Below are 26,482 nucleotides of genomic sequence, written 5' to 3'. Positions count from 1 at the left end.
GGGATTAGATACCAGTTTAAAGGTAATGCTATACTTCTTGCTCTCATTCGGATATGTTCTGTATCTGTTCAAGTGGCATAAATTTTAAAAAATCCCACCCAATATAAATGAAATCTGATAACTAAATAAATTCAGGAATGAAAACATGCTGAGATATTAAGTTGGCTAGCCTTAGTAGGAGCCAATATTAATGCTAATGGGAGAAGATGGTATTTTTGGTTTCTGAAAACATTTTTATTGGTGCATCCTGTCATCCCTTTAGGAGTTGGTGGGAAGCATTAGGATTGCTGTGAAATTGAGCAGATGTGATGATGAGGGCAGAGCTGACATGCTGTGCTTGGAGTCAGGAGATAACTACAAGAAAGGAAGGGGGATAGAGGGGGGAAATGGGGAAGATGGAACTTGAGAAGTAATGTTGAAGGTCAAATTTAAATGTTTTTTTGGCTTAAAGGCTGTTTCAGGAATGGACAGTAGTTGAGAGGTTCTCTGTTGAGAGAGCAGTAGTGCTTGGTGAAGGATGTAAGTTTTGAGCAATTATCTTTTAATTGGCCGTAGAAATAATGACTAGTTACCATGAATTATGGTTGCTGTTGTTGCCAGTGGTGTTTACAGTCTTTGTTTTTTCTTCAAATGCTGCTTAAGGCTGCTTTACAGGTAAACTACCTCCACTAGTTTCAATTATTACAGAAATTTTTAAGCTTCATGAAACTTGATAAGCCATATCTGTGTGTAATATGAATGTTCTTAATTTCTAGTAGGAGTGACAAGCACAATGATGTTACTTTTATTGTTGCTTACTTTAACTGACAATTTAATGCTGTCCCTAAGATAAAATCACGGCAGTCAATGTATTGTTTGTTGTCCTCTTCAGTTCTGTGTTTTGAGTTGTAAATGTTGTCTCTTGTCCCTATCAGTGAAGTCACTGCTGCATTTTTGTGCTAATAATGCCTAGACTGTGCTTTATTGGAGATCCCTCTTATAGCTTGTCCAATCATTTTCTTAGTTTCTTATTCAAATCACATTGTCTGTTTTTGTCCCCTCCTACTTGCTTTTCCCAGCCTTCACACCAAGTTAGCTTCCAGCTCATCAGGATTTCAGAACTGCCTTAGTCTTTGGATCTTGTTCTTTTTATCACTACCTGTCATCTGGTCACCCTGTCCTGGATGACAACTTTATTCCCAGTTCTCTTCTCATGTCTTGTCATGTTGCTTTCCATTTTCTTCCCAAATTCCAAATCTTTCAATGCCAAATCCTTCCATGTTTTATAACAACTGAAACTTCTGAAGCTTATTGTGTTGAATATTCCTTGAGGTATATATGCATTTAATATACTGTAGTTCTAATCTAATGCTTCAGAATGATGCCTTTCCTTCATTGTGTGGATAAAGAACAGTTCCTTTTCTGAAATGTATAGGTAAGTGCATACGTGCACACACCTACCCACCCACTACCTGTGTTTGCATATATGTGCATATGCATGCAGAATAATTGCACTGATTAAATAACCCATCTCACTTTTCTGTATAATCATTGTCCTACTTGATTAGGCTGTTGATGGAGAGGCTATTAAAAGTGTCATGGAAGGGCTTGGTCACCAATACAGTGTGATTTCTTTTTTAGCAGAGTTAATAATCTGATTTACTTTTTTTGATTGCTTATAAGTTTTGTGGTCTATTTACTCAGCAAATGTGCGGGAAGCATTTTTTTAATTTTATTTTTTTCAGTGTAAGAAATTATTTTTTCTGTATTGAACTGCAGCAACATATGCGACTAATTAATCTAGAAGTTTCATGATGATTCTGGGAAATCTTGCAATATATTTTTATAAGGAAAGATTCATATTAAAAGAGTGGTGTCACAGTGTCAATACATTAGACATGACTCTTGTTTTCTGAGCAGTTTGCAGCCCATTGCTGTAGCAACATGTTTAAGAAATATTTAAAAAAATCAGTTGCACCTGTAAACAGCTTTGTGGATTTTTGGTGTTGTGTCAGGTATTTTGTTCTAAAATGAGGGAGATGATACAGGAAGAGTATTTGTATTGAACTTCAAATAGTTGTTGCTGTATTCAAATCCATTTTTCATTAAAGTAAAAATCTGCTTCTGAAGAACTACTCAGGAAACAGCTGGAGTGAGGATGATTTGAAAATTTTTAACATCTTGAGTAAACAAGGTAATAGGAAACCAGATGCTATCACAATCACAAAGCAGGTATAAACCAGTACTGCTATTGAGAAGTTGTGCAGAATAATTCTTGTTTCCAAAACCAGAAATGTGCTTGTATTTCAAGTGACCGGTTTGCTCGATGACACTCTCACATTCTCTCACTCTGTCTTGGACTGTAAACCTTGTTACTTGTGGTGCCTGTTGTTTCAAGCCCTTCCTCGAGGGACTTTTCAGCTTAAGCATGACAAACATCTCTTGCCAATGCAAAGGGAATGAAAGCAACTTTCTAAATGGGGGGTTTGCACAATTAGCGTCTCCTGTTTAGTATATGCTGGCCTAATTTTTCAGGTTAGTGTTTTCTTTAGTATTTATGCTTTCCCATTAACTGCCTTTTAAAAAAACTTCTAAAATGCTGCTTCTAAAAGTAAAAAATCATTTGGGTTACACATTCAATGTTAAAATATAGTTGCTAAGATTTACTTGTAAAATGGTTTGAATAGCTTTCATGGCCTGATAGCAATTTTGAAAGTAAATCAAAAGCTCTGCTTCTGAAAAGTATGGGGGATTTTGTTTTGGGAAAAGGAAAATCATACACAGAGAAACAGAAAACATGCTCTGAAATAAATCAAGTTTGTATGATGAATTGATACATTCATCTGAAAATGCATTCACTGAAACCTTGTCAAGAATATTAAGTGTTCTGTGACACACCAGATTAGTATTATTTCTGGAGATGAAAGTTGTTTTTCCATTGCCAGCTGGCTTGCTGGCACTCCCCATGGACATTTAAAGAAAAAGGGGGAAAAAAAGCATGAAAGCATGCTTCACTTATATAACCCACTTCAACATGTTTCTCTCCCAGTAGCAGCCAGCCGTGAAAAATTAGTGTCAGAATAGAAGCCATAGATGTTTATTCTTTCAAAACTCAATTAATGTGTGATATAGCATGTCAATGAAAATTACTTAATACTGGCTAAATTTTCTTATTTCTGGTTAGGTGAAATCTACTTTAGACCTAACTGACACTTAATTAGTTTAATTATGTTTAAAATGAAGTATTTCTTAGTTGTGTGCCTGCTGGCAGAATACACAATTCTGAATCACATACAAGTGACTGAGTTTATTAACATGTGATTCTCTTATGCAGGACACTGGAAAGAGATGGGTGGATTTTTCTCCACCCCAGATTATTTTTCATGATTCACTAAACTTTTCCGTGCAACAAGATAAAAATAAACTATAATGTGACTGCTTTGCTCCTAGTTTTTAAATTATGGAATTGCAGAGACTAAGATCAGAGCACAGATAATTTAGTTTCTTTTTCTACTTTTATCCATGGAATTGAAATGGAACATATTCTTTTTTTCTGATTGTTTGGTCATGTTTTTCCTGACCACAACTTTATCAATGAAGTTTTATGGATAAAGCACATGGAAGCCTTACTCCCTCCCCTCTCCAGCTGGTATTCTGCCATGTACAGTTAAGGAGATATTTGGCATTTGTTTCTGTACTCTGGTGTCTTTTTATATGGTGTCTGTAAAAGTGGAATTCAGTCAGGGAAGTAATTAAAAATGACACTAAATTCATTTCATGAGAAGGCTCAGTATTTTGGGTAATTCTGACAGAGAGTGTGACTTGATAAATGTTCCAAAGGTTTCCTGTCATACTTGTATGCACCTTCAAAGCATAGATCTGGGCTCATTGGAAAAGACAGCTGCATTTTTGCAGCAGTTCTCCAAACCCAGAGGAAAATATGATTACATAGTTTGGACAGAAAAGACTGAGGAAATCTATATTGTCTTTAACTAGACAAGGAGTTCTAGGCATCACTGAGGCAGGAAGATGCAAATCTTCAGCAGATTTCATTATGTTTGGGAGCTGGTAAGTCAGAGTAATTTATTAGTTTGGGGGAATGTAGGGAATGTGACATCAACATGTCTAAGTTTATGCATAGTGGTTTTCTTATTTTGAGAGCTTACATGAAGCCTTCTATGTTCAGCATGGTCTGATCTAGAAAACTGGCAGAAAATCAAAGTTATTAAATGCTGAATAATAAATATAAAAATTTGATTTTCTTTTAGTGAAGCTTTCATTTGTAAGTAGTATGTTTATTCAGATTGGTGTATGGTAGTGATATGATAGTTCCATTTTCTTTCAGAACTCTTGCATTGATCATCTGTCAATTCAATAATAAAAATCTGGATTTAAGATTTCAACATTAGTTCATCTATCCAGATTAGTAATAGCTGAAAAGAGTGAGTAATTTTAAGGAATTTGTGCTGTTCTGACTGGGGAGCTTAAAGGGCCCATTTTAATATTTGTAACCATTTCACTATCATGTGTAATTAACCTTGGATTGGACCAAACCATCTGCATGTATAAGAGTAAACATCATGTGTAGCACGAAAGTTGTATGCATCCTGGGCTATTACCTGGGGCTAATGACCATGTTAGTGTTGAAGCTACTTTTTTTTTTTAATATGTATTTCTTGCTTCTTTATGTATAGACAAATTCCTAAAGGAGCAGAGTACAAAACGGAGATTTTTCAGATATGCTTTTCATACAAAGCTAATGTTTGCCATTTACAGAAAATAAGTACTGAAGGTTCAGGAAAGTAATATTAGAAAATGTTCTGTCTTTTCAGTATTTAACTTGTTTGGTTTTTTCCTTCTGAAATTTAATTTTCAGTAATGTGTCCCTTACATCCTTGTTAAGGGGAAGAAGCCATATGTTGCTAGTCTTACTTTAAGGATACATATTTTAATAACAGTAAAATAAAATTAGAGCATGTATATTATTTTCATCTCTGGACAAGGCTGTGATAAATGATGTCATTCCATGTGTGCTTTTTCATGCACCCCTAGTAGATGTTAGCCTCCCACTCACTGAATATCAACTCTACCTTTCCTGGGAGGAGTCCATGCTGTTCTCAATGAGATGTGAAAGCAAATGATCACCACATGTATTATTCCTTAGTCTAAACTACCTTTGCTAAAGATGTGAAGCAGTCAGCCTTTCTAAAGCTCAGAGAGCTGCTATTAATTGTTGTTAGCTGGTTGTAGTTGTTATTAGGTTGATCGAAATGCATATTCCCTTATCCTACTGGTAATTTTGTAATCTTATCCCAGATAATAAATAAAAAAAATATTACTAAGGTCTTGTCATCAGTGCCAGCAAAATGATTGCTTTACTGTAGAGTTAACTGATAGTATCATCTTTATTTGATTACTTGTCTTCTAAGTTCCTATGCAGCTCAGCTGTCAACACAACAGAGCTGAAGAAAATACTAAAGCATAGCTGGCTTCATACAGGTGTCTGCAACAGGCTGCAATTGTTTTTCAGTTTTGACTCCTAACTTTCATGGCTTCTTTTCCTCTGCTCTTCTGTCCCCTTTCTTGGGATTATATGAGAGACCATTTTAGCAGACATTTGAAGCATCAGATGCTCTGGCAGCAATGTTTGCCCTCTAGTTGGCTGTAGAGGTCACCAATACCTGAACAAGAAATTCCCCTTGTTGCAGGTAAAGTAAAAATCTTCAGTATTCTAATTGCCTAAAATTGCTTTTTTTTTTTAAAAAAAAAAAAAATCAGGGTCTTAGTCATGGTTTGACTAGCAAGTGTTGCAAGCAAAACCTTATTCCTAGATATTCACTCTTTGACAGTAGTACTGCTCATATTTGAAGTTTCATTTGAACTGCAGTGTGTTTTTCTTGTTCCTTTGTACTAGGATTATTCCAGTGATGATACTAAACTAGAATACAATGTAGATGCTGCCAATGGCATCGTAATGGAAGGATATTTATTTAAACGAGCCAGCAATGCCTTCAAGACTTGGAACAGGTAATTATTCAGAACTTCTTTTTGCTGCTCATAAAAACACTGCTTTTTAACCTGAATTCTCATCTGATTCATAATTTCTGTAATGCACTGACTCCATAGTTTTGACAGAACACTAGGGTGACTCTGTTAGTTAACTTAGAGATGACACTTCAAAGCCATTTTTCCTTGTTTTCTGTCCTAGTTGCTTGCAAACCTTTCTTTTGTGAAGGCATATACTAGGAAAGTGTTAGAAGACAGAGTAAAATAGAAGTTGTATAGCCACTGGAAGCAGAGAAACACAGTCAATTACATAAGCAATGTAATTGTTATCCTTTAAAATTCCTGTCCTGTGCAGTGAATTTTGCTTAGTAGTTTTGATGGCCCTTTTGGGAATTCAAAATATATTGTTAGTCATAGATCTTTAACAATGTATATTTTACTGCTATTTAAATATTTTTCTTCCTGAACAGGATTTCTTTTGCATTTCCAAGGGTATGTGCATTTTTCAAGGAAATATATAGTCTGGAGCATTTACAGCACAGTGGAATACAGTTCTTGAATTTTAAATGTAGTTTGTTTTGATATAGAGCTCTCTGTTGTCCATGTTCTGCTGTTTTTCAGCAGCACTTCTGTTAAATGATTTGCTGTGTTTCAAAGGACAGAATGTGCATTTGAGTGGGTGGTCCTTTCCAATCTTAATTATTTTATACTTCCTTGAGCATCTAGCACACCACAAGCTTGTAAGAAATTTGGATCGCTTCAATTAAATTCATAAACTGATGCAAGGGCCACTAGTGTCAATAAGACTGGATCTATATTAGAAAGTCATGGGCTGCTAGTACAAAGGGATTTTGCTTTGGACAGATTCTGGTCTGGTCCTTTGGCCTGATTATTCATGTGTAATTGTTATGTACTTCCTGGGTTAATTTCATGCAAGCCAAATTCAGAGTTCTCCAAGCCAAATCTGTGAAGGGTCAAAGGATGTTGAAGGGAGAAAACTGAGAAACATGCATCAAAAGCACCTTTCTGGTTTGAAATAAAATGTTAGTGTTAGCACACTGAGAAAAAGCTGCAGTTAATAGGACAGGAGATTGTCCTTTATTGAATTTCCAAGGGGCTGAAAGGGTCCTTTTTGCCATTGCTGGATTGACTGATGGCAAAACTCTGTCTCTGGTTTCGTCTTCTGAATAGCAGGAAGGCCTTGTTCTGCAGGGAGGTGACAAGAGAGATGAGGATAGGGGTGTTTGCTTCCATATAGCTTCATTCCTAGGAATACTGTACATGTCTCTTACCTTAAGGTGGTTAGAGAGTAGGATTCAAATTACCAACACAGAGGTTAATTTTAATTAAATAGATACGAAGTAAGTAAGGAGAAGTTGTAATTAAATCAAGATACACAATGACATTCCTGTAGATTGTTGCAGATTTGAACAAATAAAATAAAAGCATATACAAGCAATAATTTAAGAGGTCAAAGATAAACAGCTTGTTAATGAGTCAGAGCTGCCTTCTTTTATTACATAATTGATATTTACTTATAGACTTTTCTTCTGTTTATCACAGGGACATTCAATGTAGCAAAACCTTTAACCTTTTTAGTATTAGATTCTTGATAATTTATCTCACTGTGATAGATTAGTTGGATGCTTTTAGGCAAAAAATAGGGTTGGATATGCTATCTATAAATGGTTCTGAAATTGAATCAATCATTTAAATTTTGTATTCCACACGTTTACAAACCATTAGTAATTGCTATTAAACTACTTTTATCATACATAAAATATACATTTAAGACCTTAATGAAGACAGTTTCTAATTTCTAAATCTAGGCCCCTCCCCCCCATTTTTGGTATGTTTTAATAAAAATAAAGAAGTATTTTTGTTATTTTTATTTCTGAATACATTTGTAATTGCTTGCTATGCTATAGGCACAGAAGTGGTCACTGCTATTTTCCACTGCCTGTTTCCTGTGATGGAAGGTTTTACTCGTGTAGTTTTAGTTTCAGCTGTGGGGGGATACTGCTGATTGAAGTTTATGATATACTAGAGGTTAGAGGGTTTTCCCAGTCACTAGTTAAAGTACAAGAAAGTATTTTTCTCATTGCATTAAACTGTTTTGTGTGTAAAGTTTTACAAAATATCAAAGGAGGAAACATTTAGAGAATTCTGTATTTTATTTTAGGAAATTCTGAGCTGAAGTCAAGACAGACTACTTTTATTGTTTTACAGATTGGCAGTTTGCTGCTTTATTATATCCCCGTCTTTGAGGAAGGTGGTGGAAAAATCACCCAGCTGAAACAAAACTAGAATACTTTGCCTAGAAAAACTGGAATTTCCTGCTGTTCTCAACCAAGGATGAACAGCACTGGTCTTCCTTGCTGACTGCTAAATGCATTGTCAGTATTAATATGTATTTTAAATGGAGGCTTCTCTTTTACCCCTGATGGTATCAGTTGGTCTTATGTTGATCTAGATTTTTTAAACAACTCCTTCAAGAGTGAATTAAAGGCACCAAAAGCCATTGCAATGGCCACTATTAGCAGATGCTTGCCAGTATTAAAAACATAAGAGAAGGGGCAAGGGTATGATAAGGGTATGACATGATGTATGATAGGTTTTGTCTGGGTTTGGCACAGCAGTGTGATTCTAGCTGACAAGTGAGAGAAATGTGATGCTTCTGTGTGCATGTCTTGGTCGGTGAGTCCATGGACCCCATAGTGGTATTATCCTGGGAAAAGTCTGGTTGCTGGGAGAGAAAAAAAAAGACTGTATCACACAGACCTTTGAAGGGGGAGCAAATCTGTGGTGGTGAATCAAAATTTGTTTCCAGTCCAAACTAATGTCTTGCTAGCATAATGAAGTTTCTTCCTGGGGCACCTGGCAGCTCATGTCTCATCATCTCAAGACTTTAATTATATGGGCTTTTGCATCAACTTTCCTGTTCTTGGGAGGGTTCTGCGTGACACTGGCTTCAGAAACAAATAAGTATTTGAGCAGGCTGCAAAGTAAACCCCAAGCTATTTGCAATTCAGTGTCACTGAGTTTTGAAAGAGATGGAGCTTTTGTAATCTCTTTTTGTTGTGACTAAAAGGACAGCGTATAATGTACACAAGTATTTCAGATAATGCAGTTTACTGGAATCAAAATTATATCCTTGTACTGCAAAGTCTTAGAGTAGCAGGTATGGGCCTGTGTTTAGAATGTGTGTCTTTCTGTTGGTAAATGATATACCTTATTTTGCACCAGTTTTCTTAAGGCATCAGGAACTGGAGTCAGGTGCATTTATTATGGAGCAGTAGCTAGAAAGCTGTTTTGGTTCCCAGATTCAAATGAAAAATAAGTCCATATCATGAAGAAAGACTAAACGTGTGTAGGGAGAAAGGCATTTGTCAAACCACTGGGATGTTCCTAATAGGTTTAAGATTGGATGCAATAGATGTTTTCCTTTTTAATTCTGCTGTGTTTTCAGATCATGCTAATTCTTTTTTTATTTTGCTCATTTTGCATTTTTCATCCCTTTTCCTCCTTTCCCTTATGTTTTAATCCTACCCCATTTTTTCACATGACAGGAAAAAGCCAGATCACATCAGGTACCAACAAGCTTTTTATACCTTCCCAATGTTTCCTTGGCACGCAAAAAGCTCTTCATTAACCCTGCATTTAATTTTGATTACTTGCAATGGATGTTTAAGTGACTCAGTCTAAGAAAATAACAGAAGGATTCTGCCTGGGATGCCAGTATACCTGCTCCTCAACTCCTTTAAAAGATTTAGTAAAATTGAGCTAATTTTTAGCTAAAAAAGGAATTAAAGCCAAGTTTCTGCATTCAAACTTCTGAGCATACAAGATCAATGTCTTGCCTTTTACCAGTTGAAGTTGATGAGATTTTTTTCCTGTCAACTGCATTGGTAATAGACATGTACTTTTAAATGTTTTGCATTTCTAATTACTCTGTTTTAATTGTGTGCTGCTAGCAACTAGAGGGGACAAGTGTTTCTGAGAATCAAAAAGCGCAATTCATTTTTTTATATAAAATTCAAATTTTATATTTCTTTTCAGTATTACTCTCAGTTCTCAGGAACTGGATTTTTTTTCTATAGATTTTGCATTGTTTCCTATTAAATACAATTTTGAATTGTGTAGGTATAAATGATGAAAAGCATTCAGTTTGTAAACAGGAAACAACTGTATTTAACCACAACAAAACAAGACAGTGTAAACTACTTTAATATTCCCTTGAATGTTTTCTCCTTCACCATGCTTCTCTTGCTTTTGATAGAATGAGACATTTAAGGAAACTTTGGTAATAATCAATACTTGCTGCACACATAATGCCTGAAGATTTATTAAATTAGAACTTGATAGATGTGGGTTATCCTATAGCAGCACATTCAGTACAGAGGTTGTACCTCAGAAGTTCCTGGCTCATGCTGGTGTAGACCCCCAGCAGTCTGTTTGCTACACTATAAAGTGTAGAGTTTGTTGATGGTATTTGGTTAACGAGGAATAACTCCAAGTTTTTGGCCTGAATAAAACTGCGGTGGTGCTGATACCTTGGAGTGTAGCCTGACACTTTGATCTTGTTAAACAAAAAATAAAATGTATTAACTCTACTTCTAAAGTGTGATCTTCAAGTTATCCTACATTCTAAATTGTTGATCTCGTTCAGTAAAAGTTTATTTTAGAAAAGCATCAAAACCTGCACCCTTTTTGGCTGGACTGAAAATTTTTCTTTGAAAGATTTAATTTCTCTACTAGGAAAAAAGGGAACTGAAATACTTTGAAAACTTCTAGACTAGGTTTTAAAGATGGCACAAATTTGTGTTGCAATTTGTGTGTTCATTTGTGTCCAACTGATGAGATTAGAGCTTGTTTAGTAGAGTAACTCATGAATTATTTAGCTGTAGAACAAATTAAGCATTGCATTAATGAAGTTAATTGCACTTCCTAAGGCTCTTATTAGAGATTTGCTCCATTGCTTGTCTTGGGGCAAGGCTGATTTTCCCTCCCCCCCCCCCCCCCCCCCTTATCACTGCCTTTATCACATAGGCACTGCTTTTCATGTTGTTCTGTTTTGTGTTACATTCAAAAAAAAGACATGACTATTTCCTTTTAAAATGTGCCTTTTTAGTTAAGTTTCCAATCTGAATATTAGCAATAACCTGCCTTATATTTGGGGCATACTTACTGCATCTTTAAATAGATAGTAAAGATGATACCTTTTCAATAGTAGTGACTAAAACTACTGCTGTTAATTAATTGAAAAAGTCAAGGATGACAGGAGATCCTGTTGCTTTCTAAATTAAATATATCTGCACAACATTTGAAAAGATTGTTAAAAGGTAGAATCTCATCTGTCTATGAAACACTAACCTTTCTAACAAACACTAGATTTTCTGTTTTGGATCTAACATTTTTTTGTATTATTAATTTTTCTTAACCGTCTCTGTGCACTTCTTTCCGTGAATTGCTTGTGATGGTTGAGTAAATACATGGGGCCCTCTTGTTACTAATTGTAGTAAACTGTAGCTTGAAGCTCAACAGCCTGTAGACAGTAACAAGATCTGTTGCAACACAGTATTTTGTGTACTATTACCATTCAAACTAACCGGCAGTGCAGGAAAAAGTGATGTGTGGTAAAAGTGGGGTATTGGAGATAATTGAGGAAGGATGCTGTGGTAAACACAAGTTTGCATTATAAGCCTGAACAAAACACGGTGTAAACTTCACTGGATTGTTTTTTATATTCCCTTCATTTTTGTTAGTGAAAATGAATCTCTGGTAATTGGTTAGCTTTTATTTTGGCCATCCCAGCAGAGCTAGAGGGGCATGGTTATGTCTATTGTTGTTTTTCTTTTTCATTCGGTGGTCTGATAAAACACCATTCTTAGAGATCTGAAGAAATTTTTTCCAAAATGTGAGTGATTTTTCCATTCTCTGAGATACTCGCTGTGTGAACAGTGAGTTTGACTAGGAAGGATACAGTTCAGAGACATTTTTAAGCATTATATTATCTTTTGGATTTTACAGGATACCTTCACTGAATCTTTTATTTGATACTTTTCTTGAAAGCTGGGGCTTAAGTTAGGATCCTACTGAAAAGGTTTTCATTTGATTTGTTTTTTTGTTTGTTTTGTTTGTTTGGTTGGTTGTTTTTTTAGTTTTTAAATGCAGTGATTTTATTTCAGGATCAAAAATTTTAAGACATGCCCAGTGTAGCTAGATATTAAACCTGCATGGGATACCGACACCAAAGTCTTTTTAGTGCTTTACTAAGTTAGTTCTACTCCCAAAAATATTTCAGGATTAGTTTACATGGGTTTAAGTATTTTTGTTATTCAAACTATCTGAATTTGTGTTATCAAACAACTACTTAAAATTGTAACTTGCTGCTAAAATACAGAAGGAAAAGTTCTTTGAAATGAAAATGTTTTGTGTGATAGCTTAACTAATGTGGTAACATGAGTGTGTTTGTTCAGGACTCAAATTATTTGGATCTTGCTTTCTTTTCTGTTTTGTCTCTGCTTTCCCTTTTTTCATTTTTCTCATTAAATATTTGCCAAAACTGACTGCAGCATTACTTTTATGAATTCTTTTATGCAGTCTCTTTGTAGACTGTATGTTAGCACATCTCAGTCAAATAAGCACTGTAAAATCAGTTACGTATTCTCTGGATGTCTCTTCATTTGAATAGGCGCTGGTTCTCAATACAAAATAACCAACTTGTGTACCAGAAGAAATTTAAGGTAGGAATTGAAAACTCCCTTGGGCAAGTCTGGGGTTTGGGTGATGATTTTCCTGATTGATTGGGGAAACTGCTGATGTGGCATCCCGTGTGATCTTCAACAACCTACTGCTTTTTTCTAAATTAGTTTTTCTCTCTTCGTAAAATGAGACTGATAGCAACACTGACATTCTGAGATTCCTGTGCAGTGATTGTAAGCACGTACTTTATTTGCTGTGGGTTTTGTAACCTAGTTAGAGCTTTAAAAGTTGTTGGTCCCAGAAGGCTTCTGCTCACTTGCTGGCAGTCAAATATTCCATGCAGTTCTCTGAGCAGTTGTATTTAACTCTTTCACGACTTGCTCCCTCTAGTTACTTACTGGTTCACACACCCAATGCAGCAGCTGGGGGAAAAAAAGCACAAAACTTCTGTTACAAGCAGTCAGGGCAGCTATATGCATGTATTTAGTATTGAAAATGCACAGTGGTTCAGCAGTCAGTATCTGCCTTGTTGCTGGTGGGAAGTACAGTGGTTTTATGTTAAAGCAGCAAGTCAGCTCTGCCCCAATCCATAGAAGCCTTTTCAGTCAGGTTTTGGGCCCCTGCTCCTTTGTTTGCTGTTCTAGAATCTGCTGTTGCACTAAGGAGCTGTAGCTGTTCTTCAGGTTGTAGAAATATAGAGACTGTATGGAGACAGTGGAGGGGGAAAAGAGAGGAAAGAGCTTATGGCAATTGATTCCTCTTCACTGCAGACAGACAGGGATCAGAGGCTGTTCCTTGTTATCTGATGCTGTCAGATCAAGGGGCTTCATTTCTGTGGTTGGAAAGGTAACACACAGTTGAGTTTGTTGTGAGCATATTTGTTGGGCATTTTGCATTTGTGAATTCTTGTGCTTTTTTTTAACTGCACCTTTTAAATGCTGATAGCTCAAAATAGAATTATTATGAATTGAATCAAATTTTCAAAACCACTGCATTCATCTTCTGGGGTTTTTTTATTTGGCACTTAAAATACTGCTGATTTAGGTATAACTTTTCTGATTTAGTTGTGAGTTAATTGCATTTCTTAGAATATCTTTGTAATTTAAATACTGTTGTTTAAATTTAAGGTGTTGATTATTCAGTAGATTGGATTGTAGGTACAAAGAAATTCTTCAAAGTTTGGAAAATTAAATTTTTATTGAATATAACTTAAATTTATCTAAATATATCCCACTAAGTATCTCCAAATCCGCTGAGTTCAAATTTTACTTTTGGAGGAAAAAAATTGTGTAACCAGGCAAATACAATTCAATTATTAATAATTCAGGATTGAATTATTATCTTACTGTCAACTGTATTATTTTTTCTCTGTGACTTTTTGTTAACTTTTGTCTCTTAGGATAATCCCACAGTAGTTGTTGAAGACTTGCGGCTCTGCACAGTTAAGCACTGTGAAGACATAGAAAGACGTTTCTGTTTTGAGGTGGTTTCTCCAACAAAGTAAGGAGAAGTGATGGAGTATGTTCATTTAAAAATAAAAAACATTGCATGTAGTTGCTTTAAAATGTAAGATTGACATTTCTCTTGGGATAGATCAAAACAGGAAAACTATCTGAAAAATTCTGTTCTGTGAAATTTTGGCCGAGAGAAAGTGATGCTGTGAGAAGTGTCCCTGGTATTTAGTTTAGTTTTGGCATTAAAATAAACATGCATTCTTGTGCTTTTTGCATAAATGGCTTGTGGTGCAGAGCTCTGCTGTGACTTAGTAGTAGCTGATACTCTCAGCTGCTTAGTAATGTAGAAAATAGGTCTCAGTTTCTCCCCATTCCTGGTTGGTGCAATGGGAGAGAAGCACATAAATAAGCTGTTAGTGATGTTAAGTTATACTTCAGAATGCACTAAGTGAAACTACCAAATAAAATTATTTTTCAACTCCACCAGTGCATTGGCTGTACTTAGGGAATATTGGCATCCTGCCACAGCAAGGGCAAGACATGGATTCCTCATTATTGATTTTGAGATGTAACCATATTTAAGTTTTTGATAAGAGGTCAACTTGCCTCTAGGTTTGGAGGTTATCTACACTCTCCACTCCTCCTTACATTTCTCCTCTGAGTGGATTGCTGTCTGTCCTGATGTTTGCATCCCCACTTGTGTTTCACTATAACATGCATTTTGCTCTTGCTTGCCTTTGCTTTATCAACCCATAAGTGTTGGAGCTGTTTTATATTTCATGACCTGTTTCTCTTACTGTTGGTGAGAAGTAGCTCATTCTTTGTCAGAGAGCTTTAAAATTACTCTCTCTCAATCTCAATGAATGAAAGTGTGTTTTCAAGGACTGGTACCTGTGTCTTGTGTCATGGGGGTAAATTACATTTGAGGATATAAAAAAAAAAAATTGGAATAAGAAAAAGAATAGGAAGCTAAGCCATTGTCGGTGTTTTTGGAAGAGTAATTTCTGTATCTATCAGCACTACCTGCAAATAATTTTGAAATAAGGGGTTTGCAGCTCACAAAGGCTCAGCTGCTTTGTTATCTTAAAATAACTGTGTTTATTAGATGATGCCTACTAAACAATACATTTGTGACAGCAAGAAACTTTCTCCATAAAAAGAGACCCCTGAGCAATGTGTTGTTGGATGTCAGCTGCTTGGCCACTGTCTCTGAGTCCTTTATGATCTGTCACAGGAGCTGCATGCTTCAGGCTGACTCAGAAAAGCTGCGCCAGGCGTGGATTAAGGCTGTTCAGACCAGTATTGCCACAGCATACAGAGAGAAAGGGGATGAATCTGAGGTGAGTTTAACCATCCACCAAACAACAACCCCACTGTAGATCCTGGAAATTTTAAATATATAAAACCTCTTTTAATGAGAGGAAAGGAAAAAAACAATCCATTGTTTGTCTTCCAGTGGAAATGCAATGAAATTTGGAAGGCTGTGAGTTATATCTAATCTGTCTTTCACTTCATCATGTTAATATTAATACAGACAATTTTTTTTGAGATATTTCCGTAGTGTGATTAAAAGTCATAGGACAATCTTACATTCACTTTTATAAATCTTCTAAAAACTGAAACTTTTTTTTTAGTTCTGTGGCTTTCCTTGGCCTTGCCAGAAGAGACTTTGCTTGAATTTTAGTGCACAGGCAGTATCTGTAGGACTTGAATTTCTTTATTTTAGCATGTGTCTCTTAATTGGTTTGTTTGTGTCTTTTCTCTTTTAGAAACAGGAAAAGAAATCATCCCCTTCTACTGGGAGCCTAGAATCTGGGAGTGAGACAAAAGAGAAGTTGTTGAAAGGAGAGAGTGCCCTGCAGCGAGTGCAGTGTATTCCTGGTAATGCTGCCTGCTGTGACTGTGGTTTGGCAGATCCTCGCTGGGCCAGTATCAACCTGGGAATCACACTGTGCATCGAGTGCTCTGGGATACACAGGTTGGGGAACTCCTCACAACTGCATTTGATTTGTGCATTGGCTTAATTAGGAAGGGTGGTGTTTGCCTTCAAAGGTATATTGAAAGAAAATTAGAGACCCTTCTTGGTAAATAGAATTAAGGTAACTGCTTTATTTGCATATATTAATAGTAAATCTGTCTGAGGTAAGATATAACATGTAGTTACATGTTAATGTGTTTTTCCATGTTGTTTAGGAGCTTGGGAGTCCACTTCTCAAAAGTAAGGTCTTTAACGTTGGATTCATGGGAACCTGAACTCCTAAAGGTATAATATTTTTGAAACAGGTTTCTATTTGGTACTTTGATTGTTGTTCTAAAGCCTATGCAGCAGAAAGCTCCATGCAGGAAACACATTTGTACCCAGTGTATGTCTTGCAGTTTTGAGCAGAAAATGTTTATAGTTGCGTGTTTTAGTTCACACTTTCTTATACTCCATAGTAATTTGTGCTACAAACTTGTAATTCAGAACAACTTACAACACCTTCAGGTTCCCAAGTGCACACTGAGTAGCAAGTTTCATCTGATACTTTCAACACATAAAAGGGCAAAACTGTTTACAAACCAATATCTTTCAGTGGGCTGAAAATTTTGGAAGTGATATATCAGCCTAAAGCATGATCATACTCCAAAATTTGAATGTCAGCTCTTAACAGTGAGATGCTTCTGGCTTATCAGAGAATACTCATGCAACTGCTCTTGTGTGCTATTTGTGTGCCAAATTTCTAGCTTGAACCATGGTTATAAAAATCATGTGACACTGAATTCCTGACATATGAATTCATGCATGGATGCATGTGTGCAACTGGATAACTTATGCAAAGCATTTGCTTCTAGCTGTGATGTTCTGGCACTTAGCAATTGCTTCTCTATTCTGAACAAACAAAAGAAAATGTGCTTTGTGGTTAAATAATTTTTATCAATGTGTTCATGCTGAGAAAACAACCAACCAACCCCTCATGCCCACTCAAAAAAATAAAAAAGTTGTACCTCTTGCACTATTCACATAAATACCAGAACTAAGTATTCTACCTTGTATTAGAAACAAGAAGCTTGTTTATTGCAGTCAGTAAATTCTCCTGTAAGTAGGCTTTTGTCTTTGTTCTTTTCTATAGTTGTATCAGATTATGGTTTAGCAAAAATATCTGTTGGGTAAGGTGGAAGACAGTTGATTGAATCACCTCTTGCTGATGGTGTAAGAAAAACTCCTGGCAAACTGGTGGGAAAGCACATTTGTTAATGAGGCCTGCAGGTCATTCTGCTCGTTGTTTTTTCAAGCACTTTAAAAGTGACTATATTTTTTTTATCTTACTCAGAATTTGGTCTTTCTATTCACTGATTGTTTCATTATTGTCATATAAACCCATGCTTATTTCTGTAAATGTACTTTACCAGTGAAAGCACTAAGTTATAAATACAGGCTGAGTGAGGTTAAAAACAACTGAATAGGTAGATAAAGCTTTTTGCAACTATGTTTGAATTTATTTATTTTGCTTTATAGCTTATGTGTGAATTGGGAAATGATGTTATAAATAGAATATATGAAGCGAAGTTGGAAAAAGTGGGAGTAAAGAAGCCACAATCTGGAAGTCAAAGGTAGTATTTTACCAGCAGTGCCTGCCTGTTGCTTCCTTCAGCCTCCACCTGTAAAATATGCTGCCACTTAACTGTGTTGCACTCCTTTAGTGTACTCATTTCCCTCTATCACCAGTATGTGTTGCTCTCTCCCTTTTCTCACTCTCTGTCTTTATTGGGTATTCCTTCTGTTGGTCCATTTCTGCTTCTCTTGTTTGTTCCTTTTGTGATCTCACTCCCTCCTTTTGATGACAGCTCTAGAGCATCATGTGGACATGTTGGTTTTGTTTCCTCTCTGCTGGGTACCAGCTCAGCCAGCTATACTCGGTGTGAGTGCTCCTGGAAGGAGCCTGTGGCTGGTCCTTTTGCTTACAGTGACTTTCTTCTTCCATTTGACTTCTGTTCCCTGACCCTCAGAATGTTCTCATCTTCCAACCTATTTTGTAAATGAGCTCTGCTGCTTTACAGAAGTCTTCAAATCATTGTACTGCTGTCTTCTGTTTCTCTGATGCTAATCTGTGTTTGAAGGTAGATTGCCAATGTTTGTGCTGCTGTTTTGTGTGCATAGGTCTCTTAAAACTTGCTTTTTTACTACCTTTCCAGTTCCGTGCTGCTTCATGCCCAGCAGTTTTATAGTGTAGAAAACTTTTTTTTTAAGTGTTGGTGATTTGGAGACAATGATGATTAAATAAACAAAGGAGGAGATTTGACAGATATTCCTTCTAGTGGTAACTGCTTTTCAGCAGTTTCAATGCAATAGTTAATTACAGCCCCTTCTATCAGTTTGGCACAATTGCTGCTGTGTCTTAAGCTAATAACCTCAGGTCACAAGGAAAAATACTTCATTCATGTAGAACTGATGGCTGTGCCTACCTAGGGCTTGTTATTGTTTTCTTGTGTAATCTTAATGTTCCCATAACAAATGTTGCAATTAATATTTACATAAGAAACTAAATATATGTTTATTACTAGGTTATTAACAATGTAAATATCTATAAAGGTTTAATACTGGTTACATAGAGTAACTAATGCTTATTTCTTTCACATACCACTTTCCAGAGTGTCTGTCTGAAAGTAAATACATGTTTGTGAACTTAACATAATTACTTTCTTTTGAGCCTTATGCAAAATTTAATCAAGAATCCAGAACGTGACAGTGTGCTTTGTGTCTTTCTGAAAATGTGCTACAAGTGTGTCTTATGTGCAATGCCAAGCTACAATTTTGGTACTGACTTTAGTACAAAATAGACATTATTTTAATACATGAAAATACTAAAATATTAGCTTACTAACTCCAGGGATTTTCTGTATGACAGGCAGGAGAAGGAGGCATACATCAGAGCAAAATATGTGGAAAGAAAGTTTGTAGAGAAGCAAGCTGCATCAGTACCTCTGCTTGAGCCTGGAACAAAAGTTTTGCTTCCAAGTCAGGAAGAGAAAAGGCACAGTGGCCCTGAAAAATCTCTTTTGGCAGGGGAGCAAGGTGCAGCATCCCCAAAAGGTATTTACACACTTCTCTCCTTAGCTGTATTATCCGTCTTTTTTTTAAGGTAACATATTTTTATATTAATTGACTTCTGCCTGGTGCAGAGGATTTGGAATCTGTTTTTAGTGGGTTGTAGGCTAGTGTAGAGTGTAGGGGACAAAAAGACTTCCTCAGAGACTTACATGGGAAAGGATTTGGAATGGGGATGCTTATAATTCAGAATCATATTAACAACCTTCTTTCCTCCGTATTTTCATCCTTCTTGATTTTTCCAATAACTTTCTTTCCTGCCCTGTCCCTTCCTTACTGCCTGCTTTGTGCTTTGCTAACCTGCATGTCCCAGCGGTTGCTGTAAGTAGCGACGAGGCGAGGCGGGAGTCTCTGTTCTGTCCTGATGAACTTGATTCACTCTTCTCCTACTTTGATACCTCTTCAAAACTCCGTAGTAGTAAGTACTACAGCTGTAGCGTGTTCAGTATTTGCACTAGTGATCCATTGTGTGTTTTGGCCATCTCCCTGCTTCAATCTCTTGTCTCCAGGCTGCAGCATTGCTTAGTATTTTCATGAAATAATTTAAGCTTTTTTACTTATCCTGATTTTTTTTTTCATTTCTAGTTATCTTTGACATTTATTGTTATTATTATAATTGTAAATGTTATTATTACAAAATGTGACGTCACATTTTTCTATGGCTGCATTAACAATACTGAACAAGAACAAGCCATTTTCAAAAAATTGTGTTCAGGACCAAGTATAAGAGCTTGCTTTATTATCATGGTATCTGTGAGGAGCAGGTAGCTTCAGCTCTGCATAGTAATTGCAGTTTCTCTCCCAAACAGTCCGCAGCAGTGACAGTGGGATCCAGCCAAGTGCTGATGACAGCAGAGAACACCTTGCCTCTACTATATCAGCCAACAGTTTGTATGAACCAGGTGTGTTAGGCTTTGCACTTTAAAGTGAAAATTTAAAAATTTAATCACTTGGCAGCATTTTTTTTTTCCTTTTTTTGTAAAAAAGATTAATGCTCGGTGATACAATTCATGGCTGCTATACTGGTTGAAATTACTTTAGCAAGGGTAGAATTTGCCTGAGTGATCTTTCCTATGGGCTTGCTACCAAAAATTACATTTAATCCTTCTAAATGGAGTCAAAGAACTATATTTTTTTCCAGTCAGATGAGATTGATGCCAAAACACTGATTTTTTTTTTGCAGATAGAGAAATGCTGCATTTTGAGAAATACACGTCTCCACAGAAATGTATGATCCTTTTATAAATCAATAAATTGGCAGAGAAAGAATTCCTCTGGAGTTCAAGATAATAGGCTTTTATGTATTGTTTATGCATTTTTGCTTAATTTTTCTATTTCTTATTTATGTGGAATTGACCAAGTCTTTAAACATAATTTCCTCAATTCAGAAGTTTTATAAGTTGATGAATGAAATTATTTGCTTATTTTAGCATGCTGTTCTGACAGATATGTTGAGTATGGCTTCTCAAAATTTCCAAACCATTTGTTTATAAAGCAGACTTATTCTTCTACATTCAAGCACTGTTTTAAGATATGTTTTAAATCCAGTAGTTCACAGGTGTTATTGCAGGCAGGCAGCATGTGGCTTAGATCTTTTATGATTATGTTGTTGAACTATTTATGATGCTGTAAATCACAAAAGCTTTTATGTAACATCTTTATCTCCCAAACTTCGCTCCATATAACCGTTATTGAGATGAAGAGAAAGATTATTCTGTAGTCTAAAAGATTATAGCCACAGCAAGTAATTGGTAAATGACAGTGGTATCTATTCATAAAAATTAGGTCAGAACAGCATTAGCTTCATACTCAGGTGTTGCAGATAAAGATATATTTGTATGACTACATCTCTTCAGCAAATGTGTTTTATTTGTATCTTGCAGTTTACAGTAAAACATGCTCCAAACCTTAAACAATTCCTTAGAAATTACATGGAATATGTAGATTGAAGTATATACACATGTGCCAGTAATGTGGAGAGAATGTTTTCTGTGTAGTATCAGTTCTGTGAGGAGACCATGTCTGAATGCTGGAGCTAAAGGCATTTGTTAATTCCCCTGGCAGAATTGGACAACAGTACATAGCATTCTGCAAAAGCTGAGCTACCTATTGCCAGATAAATGATGTTTTGATTAGCATTCCAAGAGTTACCTTGTAAAAGCAAGCCTTAGGTAAGCTTTTTTTTTTTTTTTTCATTTTAGAAGGAGACAAGCAAGAGTCTCCGGTGTTCTGTGACTCCAAGCAGCCTAGTCCAGGATTGCAGTTGTATCGAGCTGCCTTTGAGAAAAATCTTCCCCACATGGCAGAAGCATTGGCTCACGGAGCTGAAGTAAACTGGGTCAATGTGGAAGAAAACAAAGCAACACCACTCATTCAGGCAGTGCGAGGGGTATGTGGTATAGAGCACTGGTGATGGGGGAGGAGAGCAAGGGAAATAATGATATTTCTGTGTCACTGTTCCTTTTGAGATGCTTATTTTCCTAATGAATGATAATACGATGCTGAAGTTGTCTTTACAGTGTTCTTTCAGAGTTGTTTCTGAAATATTTTTTACTGTTAATGCTTTGTTAGGAATTCTATGTCCTAGTAGTGTTTAGAGTTGATATGGAAGCAACTTCCTTTTGTTTCCTTTGTCGGGTGGCTCAGTGGTGTGAAGGCAGAAGAGGGTTGGTTTGATTCTAGAGATGTGGTGCTGAGTTGTTTCTTTGTTTTGATTCCGTAGGGTTCGTTGGTTACTTGTGAATTTTTGCTGCAGAATGGAGCCAACGTGAACATCCGAGACATGAAAGGAAGGGGGCCCCTGCACCATGCCACAGTTCTAGGACACACTGGGTAACTCACTGCCCCACAATTTGTACATGGCCATCCTTTACTGTGGTTGTTCATGTGAAGCTTCTTCATTGCCCCAGATATTTTGATATTTTAATATTAGTTCGGGTGATACAAGTTTTGCTTAAGCTCTGGTTGTGAGAGAGGAAATAATTTTGATTTAGCAGTCTCATCCACTAGCAAAACACACGTGTTTTCTAATGTGGATTAAATAACTGGTTTGCTTACTACTCTGTCAATACATTCTTGATGAACTGCACTATTTTGATATGAGACTTTTGGTGTTTTAAGCTAAATACGTTGTATCTAGCTTGACTTTATTAGCATTTTCCTTTATTGTAAAAAATATTCTTCTTTTTTTTTTTTTAAACAGGCAAGTGTGCTTATTCCTAAAACGTGGAGCAAACCAGCATGCCACTGATGAAGATGGAAAAGATCCATTGAGTATAGCAGTGGAAGCTGCAAATGCAGATATTGTAACACTGTAAGTTGTACATTCTGTTTTCTGACTAAGTAACTTAGATTTGGCTATTCTGTTTCAAGCTAAAAATACAAGAAATGTCAAAATTCCTTTACATAAAAACAGGGGGGAACAAAAGAAATATCAAAATACTCTAATCATAGATGACCTCTTTGATGTGAGATTCAGGGGAGCATTGTAGCTCTTGCATTGTAGGTCTTGCATTTTTTGTGCTTGAAAGATGACACTGTTCCTTTTGTTTTCTGAATGGCAGGTTGCGTTTGGCAAGGATGAATGAAGAAATGCGTGAATCAGAAGGACTCTATGGGCAGCCAGGTCAATACTCTACTAATAACCACACTGAAATGCAGTATAAGAAGTGTATACAGGAATTTATCAGTTTACAATTAGATTCTTAGTATCTGAGGGAAATTTAAGATTGCTTCATACAATAATGTTTTTTATAAACCAACACATTCTAAAGCTTCATTGAAATTCAGTGATGTGACTTTATCAGAGTACTTAGGGAACCCTAAAGGAGACTGTTTAAAGAGCATCATTATAGCAGTGTGTTAGTACAGCCATGACCACCCTATTTTGCTGGTAGTTGTCCACAGTTTTCTCCTATTGCTGTTCCATTGACATTTGTGTAATGTTAGGATTTACCTGACATTATTTAGTAGCAGCTTTCTGACTCAGCTTGCTCAGAGACAGTTGAAGAGTTCATCTTATTCCAGGACACCATTCTCCTTCCTGTGGAATGGTCTGCTTTTTCTTTTTTTAAGAAAAAAATGCTTGCACACCAATGTAAAAAGTGTACATCAGATTTGCAAACTGACTCCAGACAGAAATCGGACAGTATTATTTCCTTAAATTTCATTTTTAAATATTTTTATTTGTTAAAATACTAATAAGAAACAAAAGAGTCATTCTTAAGTATGTATTTTTTGTATGCATAGTTTCTCTCCGTTTGGTAAAAAAACATAAGCTGGCAGATATTTGAGCCGACTCCAGCAAGAAAGTAACAAATTATATTTAATGCATATGTGCAACTTTATTCTCAGGCACTCAGCCCTAATTTACACCATGTTCTGATGTGGTATTTGCTTCCATAGGAAGGTAATTTAATAGCATGCAAATACCAATAATGAAAGCACACTTGATTGTGAAGTTAGACAGCTAAAAACACCCTGCTATTCCTGGCAGAAGTGAAAGGTGAACCTTATTTTTCGGGTTGAGTGCTGAGTACTCTCAGTTCACTCCTATAAAGGCCTTGTGTATTTTCCACTGATTGATGAGGGTTGGGCAGGGGGGATGTTACCAGATTGGAGCAGTAGAATCTAGAGACTGCAGTTGATGCAATCTGATTCATATGCTTTACACCTGGTAAGGTGAGATTGAGAGTGAAGAGTAGATTTGCCACAACAGGCAGAGCTTGCCCGAAATCAGGGGGAGGCTTTCATTAGAATAACTTCTGAAATTAATGCCACAAGCTGTAGCACAAAATCCCAGCTAGGGGAGCTTACTGTTTGGACAGTATAGCTCTGCCCCCTTCACTCTGTTACTTGTTGAAGTCTCTTTTAAAAGTTGGAGTCAATATTTGAGTTTTAGGAATGTTTGTGTCTGCTACAGAAGGGTTGTGGTAGTGTAAGCACAAAATGTGTCTGCTGTCATGAGATGTCACACCTTTCTGTGGTTTTAAGGGATGCAGGTCTTTTTCACTGCATATACATGTTAAATTATCTGCACTGCCCTTACTTTAGAACTCCAGTGTTCCAAAATCATGATTCTAGAAGAAAATAAGGATTTTTCAAGGCAATTGTGTATTTGCTGGTAGCTACGTGAGGGTAAATATCATTGTATGAGTTTGCTGTCACCAGAGTGAAGCCAGCTAACTACGTCTCAGCTCTAGCAGTACAGCTGATAAACAATTGTTCATGTAGCTAATGGCATCAAAAGTTATCATTTAAGTACATATGGCTGGTTTGAGCTACTGAGAGAATGAATATATTGCTTAGCAAGGTACAGTTAGTCTTCCAGAATATTCCTGGAATGGGAACTGGCTGAAACCAGCTTTAAAAGGTTATTTCTGGTGGTAGAAGCCATAGGCACCATAGTACTGTTTCTGTATAATACTTGAGTGCTCATCTCCTGGTGCTACAGTATGTATTGCTAACTCTTTGATATTAGCATTGCTACTTTTTCTTCCTACCTTTTCTTGAATGTATGATGTGTGCCTTTTGAGTTACTCTGGTGTTAAATGGTAAAGCAGTGTTACAGTATTTTTGTACATAGAATCTGCACTTTAGGGAAAACATTGCTTGGAAAGGGAACTTCCAGAATTCAATTTTAAAGTACAATTTAAAAATAATGATAAGGTTTACAGTATTAAGCATTTTAATGCAACATACAAATTAAAGGGGCACTTTATTTTAGTCTATTTTTGTATGTAATATTTTTGTTATGTAATAGAAACAAAGCCAGAGCCACAATGTATCTTGCAAAAATAGATTTTTTTTCTTTCAAGTTAATTTGAAAGAACCAAGTGTGGCAACTTGAACTGCAGTTCTCATTCACCAGTGGAACCCACTTCTGTATTAAAAGCATAATTGCTTTTATCACAGAAACCTAATTCTGCTTTTGCCCTTCATAGCTGTTCTTTTGGTGAATGTTACAGCTCCATTCTGTGCTGGTCTTCCAGAGCAAGCAGTTCTCACAAACTGTTACAATAAAGCCTGTCCTGTGCCTCCCTCATCTCTAGAACACAGAATCCCTGAATGGTTTGGGTTGGAAGAGACCTTAAAGATCATCTAGTTCCAACCCCCCTGCCATGGGCAGGAGCACCATACTTGAAATTAAATCTGAAAGCCAAAAGGAAATTTCTCTAGAACTGACTTTTCCTAGTAGAGCAGTATTGAAGGTATTCATATTTTAAAGTCTGGAAAGAATTGTGTTACTGCCCTACTAAATATTTCTGTAAAGTCGGTTATTATTTGTGAAAGCGTTTTTTAAAGAATGCAATCTCATCTCCAAAGGAATAATAGTTTTAACTTTGGATATGTGCATTAAAAAATTGAAAAACAGAACAATGTAACTTTTCCCAGTAGTGCAAACTTTTAAGCACAAAAACACTCTTTTCTTCCACAGTCATGTTAGGGAAAAAAAAAAATCTTCACATTCAACATAGATGATGAGAGAGGTTTTGGGTTGATTTCTTTGTCATGGTATTAATCAAGTTGTCAGGAAGAAACAGTAATGATGGGATCTTGTTTCCTGTGTGGCCATCTGTGTTGGGAAGACTTTAAAATTTGGATGGCTGCATAGGTCCTGACCCAACCCAATGTTTGATGCATTTAATTCCTTTTGAAGACAAAAGGGTATGGTTAGTGTTTTAAAACAGAACTTGAACTCAAGGCCCAAAATGCTCCAACATGAAAGAATGTGAAAATGAATGAAAAAAAATGTCCATTTTAAAGTGGCAAAAGAATGTCTTGGCAGTGACTCATGAAGTAATTGCTCCTGAATGTTTTCCTGTGTAGACAGGGAGGGGGAGGAACACATTTTGGAATATGTTCTAGTAGTAGGGTTGGGTTTAAGCATAGAGGGTGAAGATTTAAAAGAAAAAAATATTATAGGGCAAGTATCATTGTTCTTAGATGAAACTGTAAAATATAATCAAAGTTGTAGGTGAAATGAATGTAGAAATTTTATTTTTGCTGAAGTAATAGACCAAAATAATTTATGGGCAACAATTTATCTACCTAAGATTGCTTTTAAAAATATGTATTATTGCTTGCTGATTGTTTCTTTCATGGAGAGTTCTGTTTGGCTGTAAGAATTATGATCTCTGTTTCCAAGTAAATCTTTATTTATGCCATAATTCTGTTTTTCTGTAGAGAATCCTGATTAGCAGTTCCTTGCAGAAACAAGGATTTTATTCTTTAACAGCTAATAAATATTTTT

General features: G+C 36.1%; 1 protein-coding gene across 2 annotated transcripts in view; it reads left to right on the top strand.

Annotated features, from left to right (window-relative positions):
* Window positions 1–26,482, top strand: part of ACAP2 (ArfGAP with coiled-coil, ankyrin repeat and PH domains 2) — a 64,207-nt gene that overhangs the window by 33,197 nt on the left and 4,528 nt on the right. Inside the window, exons 10-23 of one of the 2 annotated variants that reach the window (XM_062498927.1) lie at window positions 5,894–6,006; window positions 9,555–9,575; window positions 12,680–12,731; window positions 14,090–14,190; window positions 15,379–15,484; window positions 15,914–16,122; window positions 16,338–16,407; window positions 17,641–17,735; window positions 19,031–19,215; window positions 20,040–20,132; window positions 21,432–21,619; window positions 21,953–22,062; window positions 22,433–22,543; window positions 22,794–22,855. In XM_062498927.1, the coding sequence (XP_062354911.1) occupies window positions 5,894–6,006; window positions 9,555–9,575; window positions 12,680–12,731; window positions 14,090–14,190; window positions 15,379–15,484; window positions 15,914–16,122; window positions 16,338–16,407; window positions 17,641–17,735; window positions 19,031–19,215; window positions 20,040–20,132; window positions 21,432–21,619; window positions 21,953–22,062; window positions 22,433–22,543; window positions 22,794–22,855 (1,516 nt within the window). The remainder of the gene's footprint in view (window positions 1–5,893; window positions 6,007–9,554; window positions 9,576–12,679; window positions 12,732–14,089; window positions 14,191–15,378; window positions 15,485–15,913; window positions 16,123–16,337; window positions 16,408–17,640; window positions 17,736–19,030; window positions 19,216–20,039; window positions 20,133–21,431; window positions 21,620–21,952; window positions 22,063–22,432; window positions 22,544–22,793; window positions 22,856–26,482) is intronic. The other variant, XM_062498929.1, reaches the window with a different exon arrangement.

This window comes from Cinclus cinclus, chromosome 10, assembly GCF_963662255.1.
Source record: "Cinclus cinclus chromosome 10, bCinCin1.1, whole genome shotgun sequence".
Taxonomy (NCBI): Eukaryota; Metazoa; Chordata; class Aves; order Passeriformes; family Cinclidae; genus Cinclus; species Cinclus cinclus.
Note: the sequence above shows the minus strand (reverse complement) of the source record. Positions and strands in the feature narration are given on the sequence as shown.